Genomic DNA, 14,477 nt, shown 5'->3' with positions numbered 1-14,477 from the left:
AGAACATGTTTGGGAGATATTCCTTACCCAAATTCACAATCACTTGTTTAAAGTCAGTAATTTGGGGCGCAAGTTATCTAATTTTTTCATAAAGTTTATTAGAGTTTTAACTAACAGTGGCACACTCGCACGCCAAAGAAAGTTGACTTGTTAACCACCAATGGTTTTCAAGCCAATGGGGGAACTTTACCCTACCATGACAGGATTAAATCAAAGCGGGTGAACAATTATAATAAACTTTGTACTGTGAGATGATCATTTATAGAGTGAAATTTTTTAATTGGGAATATTATTGCGATAGTGATACAGCTGCTGTAGTTTTGTATTTAGACCATCTTCAACCATGTTGGGGCTAAACTCAAATTTTCACCCTCCAAAATACAACTATTCATGAATTTTCAGGACTCAAATTTTTTTTCCCCTCCAACCTTGCAGACTCATAATTTGAGTCCGCAACTTTTTTAAATTGTTTAAGAATGATTAACCCCTAATTTTTTTTTTCTTGTTAATTTTTCTTGATATTATTTTTATTTCAATACTCATGATTTAATTTTCTAAACATTTTAACCTAAAAAAATTAAAATTCCAAAACGTAATAGAATTTCACTTAAAAATAAAAACAAGTACAACACCATACGTATGCCCGGAATAATTCGAACCCTTCATTGAAGCCATTGCCATAATTTTCTTCCATTTTTACTTTTACTTTTACTTCATTGGATTCCTTTATCCTCATTCAATAATGTTCTGAACTTTTGCCCACCTCCACTTGTGTTCTTCAATTATTTTCTGAACTCTTTCCCATCCCCTATTGTCTTGTTTCAATCATATTCTGAACCATTGCTCAACTTTGTCCATCTCACTTTATTGGATTCCCTTATCTTTCCCTATCTTGTCCTATCTTCATTCAATTATTTTCTGAACTCTTTCCCATCTTGTCTTGTTTTAATCACGTTATGAACCATTGCTCATCTTTGTTCATCTCATTTCATTGGATTCCCTTATCTTTCTCTATCTTTTCCTATCTTCATTCAATTATTTTCAAACATGTAGGTCATCTCATCCTCTTGTCTATTTAAGAAGTGTTATTCTACTAAATTGACCACAAAATCTCCTTCAATTCTCCTTCTTACAATGAATTCACATGGGAAGGCTATACAAAATTTCTTCAATGATGATTCTGATGATGATGACCTTCATCAACAGAGGGTTGCAATGGCTGTTCAACACCATACGTTTTTGCTCGAGCAATATGCTCAACAATCCAAACATTGTGGTTCTGTTGCAGGCAGTGAATACAAGAATCAGAAGAGAGAAAAACATCATAAGAGTCTCATGGAGGACTACTTCTGTGAAAGACCACTTTATCCCCCAGTGGACTTTCGCAGGCGGTTCCGCATGAGAAGAGAGCTTTTCTATCGCATCTTGAATGATGTTGTTGCACATGAGCTATACTTTACCCAGAAGATAGACGATTGTGGATGACAAAAGTCTATCCCCTGAGCAAAAGCTAATAGCTATTTTTCAAATGCTCGCATATGGATGCTCGGCAGACTCCACCGATGAGTACTGTAGATTTGGTGAATCTACATCCCTTGAATGTTTGTGAAAGTTTTGTTCTGTTATTGAAGCCGTGTATGGCCAGTGGTACCTCCGTTCCCCAAATCCAGCCGACCTTTACAGGCTCTTGCACAAGGCTAGTCGTAAAGGATTCCCAGGCATGTTAAGCAGTCTTAACTGCATACAATGGGAATGGAAGAACTGCCCCACTACTTGGGCAAGCCAGTTTACTGGCTACAAGCATAAGCCAATTGTCGTTCTAGAAGCAGTGGCCTCATATGACACTTGGATATGGCATGCCTTTTTTGGCGTTGCCAGATCGAACAACGATATAAATGTTCTAGCTCATTCCCCGTTGTTCAATGATGTAGTGAATGGAGTGTCTCCCCATATCCAATATGTTGTCAATGGAAATGAATATAATCTGGATTATTACTTGGCTGATGGTATCTACCCTCGTTGGGCTACATTGGTTAAGATGGTTTCCCAACTGGATACTCCAAAAAAAAAAGACTATTTGCCCAAAAACAAGAGGCTTATAGGAAGGATGTCGAAAGAGCCTTCAGAATACTTCAGGCTTAATGAGCAATTGTTAGGGGACTTGCACATATGTGGCGCAAAGAACAACTTCATTCAATCATGATGATGTGTATAATATTGCACAATATGATTGTTGAGAATGAGTATGAGGATCTAGAGGCAGAATCTGATGATGAAGACAATTGTCCACGAACATTTAGAAGAGCAAGAGCAAGACTTGCTTATGAGCTTGAGCCAACTATCACGTACGACATAAACTGAGACAGACAAACTATCTCAGACAACATGGTCCGTCATAATAGAGTTCGTGCTTCACAAGTGCATCACAATTTAAGAAATGATTTGATCAACCACATTTGGAGATGCGAAGGAGAGGAGCAATGAGCAATGTTGTGTGTTTAAATTATGTAAGTGTGTTTAAATTATCTAAGCGTGTTTAAATTATGCTGTGTGTTTAAATTATGAAAGTGTGTTTAAATTATAAAAGTGGTTGTGTGATTTTAGTGAATTATATGGTTTATCATTGAATTTAAAAATAATCATAGAAAAATAAACAACAATCATAAAAATAAAATAAAAAGATAAACGATAATTATAAATAAAGATAAACAACAATTACAAATAAAGATAAATGAAAAATAAAAATAAAGCTAAACAACAATTAGAAATAAAGATAAACGACAATTATAAATAAAGATAAACAACAATTACAAATAAACGTAAATTAATAACCACTATGTGGAGGGCTTGGATAATAGTCTCCAGAGTTGTCTTTTGGATTGTAGGGGGAACTTGTATTCATCTGGGCCTCAATAATTTCGTCTTGCTTATTCCCCCAATACTTCTTCTTTCTTGGAGTAAATTTGGATAGGTGCATGGACATTATCCTCTGTTCATTTGCCTCCTTATCTTGTTGGATTTGATATGCATGTTGCTCTTGTAGGAGCTCTAACTTTCGCCGCCTATCCTCTTTTGCCTCATTTCCTTGTTGAATCAATTCAAACAAGAACTTACCACTTTGGTTGAGATAACTTTCAACACCTTTCCCTTTCTTTTTTTCATCCTTCTGTTTATCTCTTCCCAATGGCCTTGGAGTGGGCATGACCATATCATCTTCATCTTCCTCCAAATTGACTGTATTGCCACTATGAGAAGAATCTTTGAATGTCTGTGTGGGAGATTCACATAGGTCGTTTCATTTTGGGCAATCTTTTAAGATTTGCCAAGCATGATACAACTTGAAAGGCCTATTTGGAAGTTTATTATATTGAAAACAATTAAAATTATAAATTTAAGCATTGAAAAAAATGGGTACTCACCACATCTTCAAGATTGGAGCCACTCACATGCCTTGCATTGGCCTTTGTTATACATGCCTTCCAAAGAAAACATTGTTGGTTGATGATCTTGAACCGAGAAGCAATAGTTTGCGGTGATCGTACCCCGGCTCCGCTCATGCCCGGGTCATTTTTCAAAAATTTTTGGTACACATGCAACCAAAATGAATCGTTTGATTGATTCGTGCCAATAGCCCCATCTTCAGAGACAGAAACCCACCCTTTACACAATGCCTCATCTTCTTGTGGGTTCCAATTCACACTTCTTTGGGGTTTTGGGGCCATTCTCAACAATAATGAATGTAGAATGAAAAATTATAACAAAGGGAGAAAAGAAAAAAAAATGATTTTTGGTGGATTATTTACCAAAATATTGGAATAAGTTTTGGGGTTGGATTTGACTTAGATTAATTATAAATATTAATTTGACCATTGGATTTAAATTTGAGCCATCGGATGTGAAATTTTACCGTTGAGATTGCTTAAAATGAATCAGAATCGTTGATTTTATAGCTGTTGGAATATATATTTTTTTAATTAAAAAAACAGCATAACAAAACATCTGAAAAAGTAGCCATTGCTTCTCAATAAAGGAAAGGGAATCTTCATTCCCAATTGTCAAAGCAGGCCAGCAACATAGCCCATCACGTGGGCTTCTCCTAGCATTCAATAAAAAAAAAAATTAAAGCAGATTTGGGCCCCACGAGTTTATCAGTCGAGGCAGAATTCTAACTGGAATTCCAGTCCAGTTTTGAGTCATCTCAAATTTTCACCTCCCAAAATACATGGGTTAGAGAAGTTTTTTGGAGGCTAAACTCAAAATTTGAGTTTCCACCCCTTGGGTTGGAGATGGTCTTAGGAGAAGGGGATTGAAAATGTGATTGATGTTCAGTTTGGTGGTGAAAGAGTTATACTCCCGGGGGAAGTGTTGGTAACAGCTGAAGAAAAAGCTGCTAAAGAAGCACGCATAAGACGATTAGTTGCTGCTTACAAGAGTAAAATGGGCACGAACATTGATACAAAGCTAAGATCTGAATGTGGGAAGGTTTGCTTCTATTGAAATTTTTCCTTGTCTGCTTGTATGCCAAAATATCATAGCTCATCATGACCAAGCAACAAATAGCTCATCCTTAGGTCAGCATGACGTGTAACTTCATGGGCTCACGAATTGGGCATTGCCTTAATCAGTTGATGAGTTTGAGCCTTCCATCTTGAAGTTCAAAATGTCATGTGTCCAACCACATGTCATTTGGGTCAATCGAAGTCGTATGAAGATGTGAATGTGGGTTATGTTTTTGTATATTATTGGGTCTGGGGGTATTTGATCTGTTCATAATTGTATATTATTTTGTACTATTCTAGCTTATGATTTGGTTATGTTTTTGATTTAAACATGTGCTTTTAATCACTTTTGTGTTTATCATTCCGTTCATTGAGCCTTAGGTAGCAATGGTGACTTTGGATAGGAAAAGATGCAATATGGTCCAAAAACGTGTAGACTGAGTTAGCAATTCGTTTTGGCCTTACAGGACATTCTGAACTTCAAGATGGGCAGCTCAAACTCATCAATTGATTAAGGCAAGTCCAATTAGTGAGCCCATGAAGTTACACGTCATGCTGACCTAAGGATAGCTGATCGTTGCTTAGTCATGATGAGCTATGGTTTCTGATGGGATTTATTGGTGAAGTGCAGTAGTAAAATAAGAAAAGAAATTGATTTTCTATTGCATTAGTTTGTTAGGTGATAGCCATATTCAATTCAAATTTCTCACCTCCCTCTCCCTATAAATACCAGTTCCATTCCACATTCAAAGTGTTCACATCTTGGGATTCAGAATCCCACAAATCACTTCATCCATACTCCACACTCCCATCATTTCCCAAACACATCCAGAAGTCCTCCTCAAACACTCCCACAACCCCAAACACTCTAGCAATCAACCCAACACTCTAAACAGCCCCAAATCACCAAAACAATTCCAGCAAGCCTTTCTTCCATTTCCTTACAAATTTCCTCTTTCTTTTCCATCACCACTCACCCAAACTCATCCAAAATCACCTCCTTAGTTGTCATACATCCTTCTAGACGTGGGGAAGCTCTTGGAGAAGCCTTGGACACCACAAGAACTTCTGAAAAAGGGGTTTTTCTCCTCTTATTGCGTTCATTATGTTTTCTCACTTCTGTCTAAGTTTCTTTCCCATTATGAGCAGCTAAATTCATAACTAGGGCTTCGATGTAACTTAACGAATATTCTGGGTTTATAAATTTCAAGTTTCAAGTTTGATTCATGATTCTTGTTCTTTTTCATTATGCTTATAAGTTAATATGTTTGTTTGAATGATTGATCATCATTAAAACTTGTATGTTAGCTATCTTGGTTTGAATTAAGAGTAGACACCATGCTTTAATTCAAATTGAACTATGAATAGAAAGAGTATGTATGGACATTCGACAACAAGGATTAGATACATACTTGCTTGTTTAAAATGTTCTTCTATGCTTAATGGATTCCTAATGCTTAATTTTAGGCTAGAATCAATCTTTGAATCTAAATTAGACTTGTCACTTGAATCCTTATAACCCAAAATTGAATTGTTATGGTGAATCGAATGCCTTGCCTACAAATCTGTTTTTCAACCTTCAAAATCACCCTTTGTTACAATTGCTTATTTTGCTTTTGTTTGCGATTTCATTTTGCTTTATTTGTTCAACAATCACAATCACTCTCGCTTTGATTTCTGTTTTAGACTTAACCTCCTACTTTCTTGAATTCGGCAATCTAAGTAGATAACCAAGATTAATTTCTCAATCCTCGTGGGTATGACCTCGTACTTGTCTTGCTATACTACAAATTGGCCCGTACAATTGCGAGTTAACATAACAACAGCTTGTTTCTCGGAGTTTCAAGATTTGGAACCTTGCTGAATTAGAGGCTTTGAAGGTTTAATCCCTAGTTTTTTTTTGGTTCTTTTCTTGCCCTTCACTTAGACAACAATTTTTAATGATTCTTAGGTTTAACTATAACACTAATGTTAGCTTTCATGTCTTGTGTCTTGTGGTAGGCATCTGTGACCAATGAATGCACTGCGTTAGTTAATCGTGTTATTTGGAGTCCTGATGGTTCCTATCTTGGTATGTTCAAGGGGAGTTACTTCCCATGATTCATTTTCGTTTACTTCTTGATTGGTGTGCCCTACATGCATGAGAAAAAGTAAATTATAGTTTCTGTTAATGGGGGGAAATTGTTGAAGTTCACAGATCAGGTTATTTCGAATAATTTTTTGTTCTTCTTACTTTTTGCCCAACTTCTATTTCAAGTATTGTCTATTCCACGAATTTAGTGCACCTATATTCCTGTCAATGGTGGTGACGATTTTCAGAACCACCTAGAGGTTCTTTCTCTTTTCCTTTTTTTAATTTCATATAGTGACTCTTACGATTTCTAGAATTGTGATTGCTAGTATTGTTTAACCTGATTTGGGTACAAACAAGGTTTCTTGGCTGTTTACAACTATCCATTTTTTTCAAGACTGTAATTACTTATATTTTGATAGGATTTTTTTAATGAAATTTTGCCAGATAGATGCTCATGTCGGTAATGTTAGTGATCTTGCTTTCACTCGCATAAACAAACAATTATGCATCATAAATTGTGGAGATGACAAGACAATTAGGCCTTGTTTGGTGGGCTAGACTGGACTAGTTAGGATTGAACTTGGAGTGTTGGATTGGTTTGACTTGAATTGGAATGGACTTTAATAAGTTGTTTGGTACATTAACTTGGACTAAACTACACTGGACTACAGCCCAGTCCGTTGTTTGGTACAAGTATGGGCTAGATTGCATTGGACTTTAAACAAAATTTATTAAAATAATTTAATATCAGAAATAATTAAATTTAATATTAAAAAAAGGAGATATTTAGTGATATACCCATTTCTAGCACTAATATTATAAATAAACCCTACACAATTGAATTCCTATAAACAAACCCAAAAAAAACCCAAAAAATGATAGCTAGCCTTATTGAATTTAATATTGATTATTAAATTACTTTGATGCCCTATTGAGTGCTTTGGGTATTTTTATGAGATTTTGGAGTTAGGCTTGTTTTAAGAAATTGATGGCAGTTTTGTAATTTATAAGAAGTTAAAAACTTTTTTGTTATATTGTAAATGGGCTTTGGGTGTGTTTCTAAAGTCCATTTTATATAGGGTATTTTTATAATTTGGGCCCCCATATTGGGTATAATAGTGAATCTCCCTAAAAAAAATGCAAGAAAAATTAAAAATAAGAAATCACACGAAGATACCATAAAAATAGTCCAAAAATTCACAAAATTAGTAATAACACGAAAATTCTTTTAAGTACATTCAAATGATCAACAAATACTTATCTTATGTTGCTCTATTTGCCATCCACTCATTACACATCTCAGTAGCCAAATTATCTCTCCATACAGATCATTGGTTGGATGCTGCAACGGTATCAACAGTGCCATGATCTACATTATTATCAATGAGGGGATCATAATAAAATTCTTGCTCCATTGGATCTATATGACAGTTACTAACATCATGGATGCACATAAACGCTGTTTTTCTAACTCTACTGCAACTAGAGTTGTCACAATCTTCCTCCTCTTTCTCTTTCGATCCATGTCTACCCTGCCATTAACAATATTGGCAAGAACAAAATCATAATCTGTGATGTAATAATTCTTGAAACTCATAAATCCAAAGCTGAGCAGAATGCCAAAATATATGAGATAAAAAACAAATATATTTATATGTGTGTGTATGTCATCAGAGACCAATAATATTATTGCGGAGGATGATGAATATAGTTTTATATATTGAAGTAAAATCAAAGGAGAAATTACATGATGACATACCAATTTCAGATCCAGCTGCCAACCAAACCAACATAGAATATCAAAGAAGGAGCCAAACAAAGACCAGGGAATTTGTTGCAGCTGATGATCTCTCAACAGAACCGAAAATCAAGTTACCTTAGCTTCAGCTTTATATTTTGTGTGCAATTTTGCACTTACAATAACCGCCATCTTTAACTCAGCTCTGTATCATGAAAACTGTGATGACCAGGGGAACAAAACAACCATCTAATGTCAGTTTTTGGCAACTATAGAACTCAGCCACCACAGACAGAAACTCAAACAAGTAGAAGCAGCTCAGAATTAAATTCATACAAAAGAACAAAAGAATGAGAGCAAAGATATAGTTTTCAAACAAAGGCAACTTTAAATAGATATATAGGAGGAAACAAAGGCTTTGATAAAGTTGTACAGGTACAAACGGAACAAATTAGAGAAAATTTTGCAAAAGGTGCTCAATCAAACATTTGGGTCCTTAACTTCTTTTCCTATCCAATAACATGCCCCAATGAGTATTGGGATGTACAGAAAATTTATTTAAAGATTGTGGCACAAAAACATAAAGGAAAGTGTTTTGAGCATGACCCAATACACACTCTAAGGCTCTAACGAAGAACACCAGATGCATTCAAATACTTTGGTTGCCCTCAGCATTTCTAGTTTATGCTTGAACATAAATAAATAACTACACCATTCGCTTCTTCAACATAATAAGCATTTCAGAATTCAACCCAGAACCACAAATCATAAAAGGGGCCTATCTGATGCCAAATTCACCAAATTGAGATGGGTTTGTTTCTCTTTACCTTGTCGTTCATCGGTGTTGATGGAGTCGGAGGCCACTACGTCGTTCATCGGTGTTGCTGGAGTCTCAGGCGAAGGCGTCGATCAACCCATTAACCAAAATTAACAACAGAAAATAAATAAATAAATAAAATTGAAGCCAAAAGGAGATAGAGAGGTGGAGAAAATCTGGGATTCTTACCTTCCTTTTTTTTCTTCCTCCTATTTCCATGGGAGAGAGCGAAAGAGATTGAAGTTTCAGATTGCTTGAAATCTGTGGGAGAGACAAAGATGAATAGAAGAAGAAAAGAAAGACGATGAAAAGAAGAGGAGGCTTCGAAACCCATGGTTCCACTTGGGTTTACAAAACCCCTCATTCGCTGGATTGGTATCCTATCAAAATATGAGGCCTAACCAGTCCTACAGTGTATTTAGGCCCACCAAACAACAGCTAGGATTATAGTCCATTTTAATTGAAAAAGTCTGGTCCAGGCCAGCCCACCAAATAGGGCCTTAAGGTTTGGTTTGTATGCCATTGCGATGGATAAGGCTATGGCTTGCAATTGCAAACATCATGGTTATCTGTTTGCAGATTTGGAAAGTTGCCTCTGGTGTTAAGGTATATACCTTTGAAGCTCCAGTAGTGTGAGGAGACATACAGGTTCTTATTTTGGTTATTACCACTTTTATATTGAGAGGTTTATGTTCATCATGTTCACTGTTATATATTTCGAGGTTAGTTGAAAGAACACATGCCTTTAATATCTGTGCCAGGATTCTCATTGTTTACGATTTAAAAAGGAAGTATGCTAGCAGTTTCAATGAGCGAGGATGGTATTAAGGTACTGGAAAATGCCGAAGGTGTTCAACCGCCACATTCACTTGAGAATCATGGAGTTTTTGCTTTTGGACTATCTTCCTGAACTGCTAGGAAGGTAAAACTGTTGCATCAGATTTATCAAGTGACTCAAATTTCAAAATTACCAAGTGATCAAAAAGGTTGTTAAATAAAAAAATTATGTTGCAAGAATCCATAATTGACACATTTGGTGCTTCCAATTCTGCCCATGGAACAAACAACAAAGTGCTCAAAATCGAGGTTTTAGTAGTAGGGGAGCATGATACCTTGCTTTTCATAAGAGAAGCTCTTTCGAGAGCAACGTTGGACTTGGGTTCGTTAGAAACTAGGTTAGCATTTCATTATCCATACGAAGATACCCCTTTCATAGTATCTTGTAATGCACTTGAGCGTCCTAACATGATCGTTATGGACCATAGCTTTGTTGTTCAGTTGGGGAGAGGTAAAATCAAGATACTTGTGGGCGGATGGCGTGGGAAGAAGTGCGGACCGGGGGTTGATTTGACAGTGGTTACAATGGTGTGGGTTGGTCATGTGGAGGACGAAAAATTGAATGCTTTGAAGGAACAACGGAAACAATGCAGCAAAATAACTTCTCCTTTTCCTTGGCTGATTGATGCTGTGTTCCTAGGGGAGCAACTCGATGATCTAAAAGAGATTCCCCTCTATTTTGGAGTTTCTTTGACTTCGCAAGAGAGAAGAAGGGCAAAGAGTCTACTTAGTACTTATTTCTTTGTTTTCTTGTTGCCCAAGAACAATTAAGTACTGCTCTCAGCAGTTAGTCCTCCTCTAATGTTGAGATTTCTGTACATGCAGCTAGGAAACGTGAAAGGTCAAGTCTCTCTTTTGTGCGGCCGAGCAGTTCCTAAGTACTCTTTGTCCTTCCGCCCTTTTGCGAAGTCAAAGCAGCTCCAAAGTGAAGGGGCAATCTCTTCTAGATCATCGTGCTACTCCCTTAAGAAACACAGCATCAATCAGCCCAAGAAAAGGAGAAGCTATTTTGCCACCTTGTCTCCATTGTTCCCTCAAAGCGTTCAGTTCTTTGTCCTCCACATGACTAGCCCACACCATTGTAACCACCGTCACATCAACCTCTGGTCCCACTTCTTCCCACGTCATCCTTCCACAAGTATCTTGATTTTATCTCTCCCTAACTGAACAACAAAGTTGTGGTCCATAACGATCATGTTAGGACGCTCAAGTTCATTACAAGATACCATGAAAGGGGTATCTTTGTATGAATAATGAAACACTAGCCTAGTTTCCAACAAACTCATGTCCAACGTGGCTCTAGAAAAAGCTTCCCTTACGAAACGCAAGGTATCATACTCCCCTATTACTAAAACCTCGAGTTTGACCAATTTGTTGTTTGTTCCATAGGAAGAACTAGAAGCACCAAATGTGCCAATTATGGATCCTTGCAACATAATTTTTTTATTTTACCACCTTTCTGATTACTTAGTAAATCTGAATTTTGGGTCACTTGATAAATATGATACAATAGTTTTACCTTCCCAGCAATTCCAAAAGACAGCCCAGAGGCAAAAACTCCACGATTCTTAAGTGAACGCACCAGTTCACTTTCGGCATTCTCCAATACTTTAACACCATAATCTGTAATAGACAGATTGAAAAGAGAATAAGTGGAACCGTATACGAATGACTAAACATAAGCAAGGGAGGGAGAAAAGTACCTCATCTGATGTCCCCAGAGCTCTTGATCCTTTGGACGCGTGTCTAGAATCTGCTATATGACATAACATACGAGGGTTATTAGTGGGGGGAGTCCTAGGGTGCTTAGCAAAGATGCTACAATATCAAATAAATCCAATAGAGAAATAGAACTTAGTTGCAAAAGTGAGAACACAAACAAATTGAAGCAGGGAAACCATATCATGCAATTCGAAAAATATCCTTCAAGCAAAAGAAATCGATTGGCAAGTGTCTGATGAGTGTGAACCTGACAAACCCTATTCACTAATGAGCCCAACATATAAAAGAAATAGACAAAGGGAAATAAAAATCGTCATACAATATCTTTCTACAGAATCTCAACTAATCTCAACTACAATTCATGGTCACCAAATCTCACTAACAAACTTAACCCAGCGATGGGCGCTGACCAGTTTCATTCTTATCCCAATCAACATCCAAACCCCCATGGATTCCATTTAAATACATTCTTAAAGGTAATAGCTCTCCACATCCTAATAACACAATCCCCCATCCTCATGCACTGGTCGGAACTTCAGAAACCACAACCAATGTCAATTCCACAAAGAGTTTTGAATTTTTCCTGTTTGCAAACTAAAATTATTTTTACAAACTAGCATTTTAATCATTTAACAGAAAGAATTAGGTGTTTTGATCTTAAGGGAATTCCATCTCATATTGCCAATCATTTTGAGTTTCCGTTTAGTAATTTAAGACAGCATTCTGTACGTTTGACATTTGCAACGTTACACCCTATTGTGTACTGACTTGTTCTAACAGAAATACAATGTAACTATCATCTTATTTGTCGCTGGAAAACTGGTACTTTTAGGGTGAAAATGAAATATATTAAATAAACATACAAATAAAAATTTCCAAAGACTTCCAAAACTTCAAAAATAACCAAAACCAAGTACATAAACAGCTAGGGCACGAAAAATGGATGGAGAACCACACCTTTATTGACGACAATGGTTAGCGGAGTCGCCGGAAACGGCTACAGAAAAATCGCAAACCTCTCCGCCTTTCCGAGCTCCGGCCGTCACAGGGAGGGGCTGTGCTGGTCGTAAAAGGTAAAGGATGAGGTCGCTGGTCAGTGGCCGTTATTTTCCGACTGGTCCCACGACCTGGCGTGGCCGGATGACGAGAATCGCTGCCAGTCTTGGTGCTGCGCGCAGAAGAAGAGAGAGGTATCGGGGAGAGGCAGAGGGAGAGAGAGAGAGAAGAGAGAATGACGCGTGCAGGGATGTAGGTATTTAGGGTTTCTTAAAACAAATTTTGAAATTCCCAACACATCCTTTCCGTTTCTTGACTCGGATTCCACTGTTTTAACACGAAATTGAGCATGTCACCTGTCTACGAACTCGTATCGACGAGCTCTATGCAAATACGGGGCTCAATTTTCCAAATTCCTTCTCAAATAAAAAATGACTAAAATGCCCCTATACCCAAAGGAAAAAATGTAATTTCACAATTAAACAATTAAATAAATTGCTTAAATTGAGTTAGGGTATTACAACTATATATATATATATATATCTGCCCACCGCAATTTCTGGGTCAAATCCTTTTTACTGGATGATTGTTGGGGTTGACTGGTAGATGTCCGAGACTTTGGGGAGGCATCATTTTCATCATCCATTTGAGAAGCTTGAAAAATTATCTGCCGGGCAATTTCTTGTAATTCTACCTTTGATCTTCCTTCGATTGGAAGGGAAGAATAAGACATTCCAGAAGTAGATGGCTTTTGGGAAGACTTTTGTGGAATTTTGACTGGAGGAAAATCTGCATTGACATAATCAGCAATTCTTTCGATTTTGAACTTGTCCTACCATTTGACTGAAAATTGATGGGAATGGACTCTAGTATCCCAATTGATATTGTAAGACCATTTTGGTATACAAGGAACTTTATATTTAGAGATGAAAATAAGCAGATTGGGGAAAAATAATTCAGACTCTTTGTTGAAATAAAAAATTCGTTGATAGCAAATTAAATTTTGGCCCAAGTTTAAAGAAGTTGGGCCCATAGCTAAAATGGTTTTGTGGACTTGTTGCTAAATTGGCTTAGGCCCAAATGAATTAATATTAATATTTTTACAAGAAAATATTAAGCATTAACAGAACATGTACGTTGAGTTGAGTAGTGGCTGGAAATGGGAAGTTACTCCCACCCACATACGTGAGGCAACAACTAGCTCCACTATGTCAGTTCCTCTTGGTCTATAAAAAGGAACCAAAGGATGCAAAACAGGAGGAAGAAAAAAGTACCAAATTGCTGCAGAAATCCACAGGAAGAGAAAAAAAGAAAACATCGAACTGCTGCAAAAATCCAAAGAATAGAAGCAAGCAAAAGAGATACGAAGCTCTGTCACAATACCATTGAGAAGGTATAAACAAATTCATTGAGTATCCTTGTATGTACAATTAACTTGCAGGTAAAAAACATGTAGGTGAGGCCATTGTACAAAAGCCTGAATTTCCTTCATATGTGATATCAAGAATCATATCAACAGAGACTTCGCCAGTGGAAAAATGCAAACAAATCCTCCCAAATTGGCAATAGCTGTGCTACTTACACAAAGAGAGCTCTCATAAGGACCTCTCTGTTGTGAATTACAGATGGGCTTCTGTAAGAACCCCACTGTTCAAGTGCTGTGAACACCTTGTGAGTGTCCATAGGCACATTGTGGTACTCAGAGAAGACCTTGCGAGTGTTCTTGAGTACCAAAAACAGAAAATATCAACATTTCAGATGCTTTGTTACATGCTCAACCCACCTTCAGAAGAG

At 36.9% G+C, this 14,477-nt stretch overlaps 1 protein-coding gene across 1 annotated transcript; it reads left to right on the top strand.

Moving 5' to 3' along the window:
- Window positions 1-1,134: 1,134 nt before the first annotated feature.
- Window positions 1,135-2,203, top strand: LOC117612797. Its single transcript, XM_034341442.1, has 2 exons — window positions 1,135-1,477; window positions 1,632-2,203. Exons 1-2 carry the CDS (start codon window positions 1,135-1,137, stop codon window positions 2,201-2,203), a joined length of 915 nt encoding a protein of 304 aa, XP_034197333.1.
- The last annotated feature ends 12,274 nt before the right edge of the window (window positions 2,204-14,477 follow it).

Source organism: Prunus dulcis, unplaced genomic scaffold (assembly GCF_902201215.1).
Source record: "Prunus dulcis unplaced genomic scaffold, ALMONDv2, whole genome shotgun sequence".
In the NCBI taxonomy this organism is placed as follows: Eukaryota; Viridiplantae; Streptophyta; class Magnoliopsida; order Rosales; family Rosaceae; genus Prunus; species Prunus dulcis.
Note: the sequence above shows the minus strand (reverse complement) of the source record. Positions and strands in the feature narration are given on the sequence as shown.

Coding starts and splice junctions, on each gene's coding strand:
- LOC117612797 (XM_034341442.1), top strand. CDS start 1,135: ATGAATTCACATGGGAAGGCTATACAAAATTTCTTCAATGATGATTCT. Junction 1,478..1,631: donor TACCCAGAAGATAGACGATT/GTGGATGACAAA, acceptor CTGTTATTGAAG/CCGTGTATGGCCAGTGGTAC.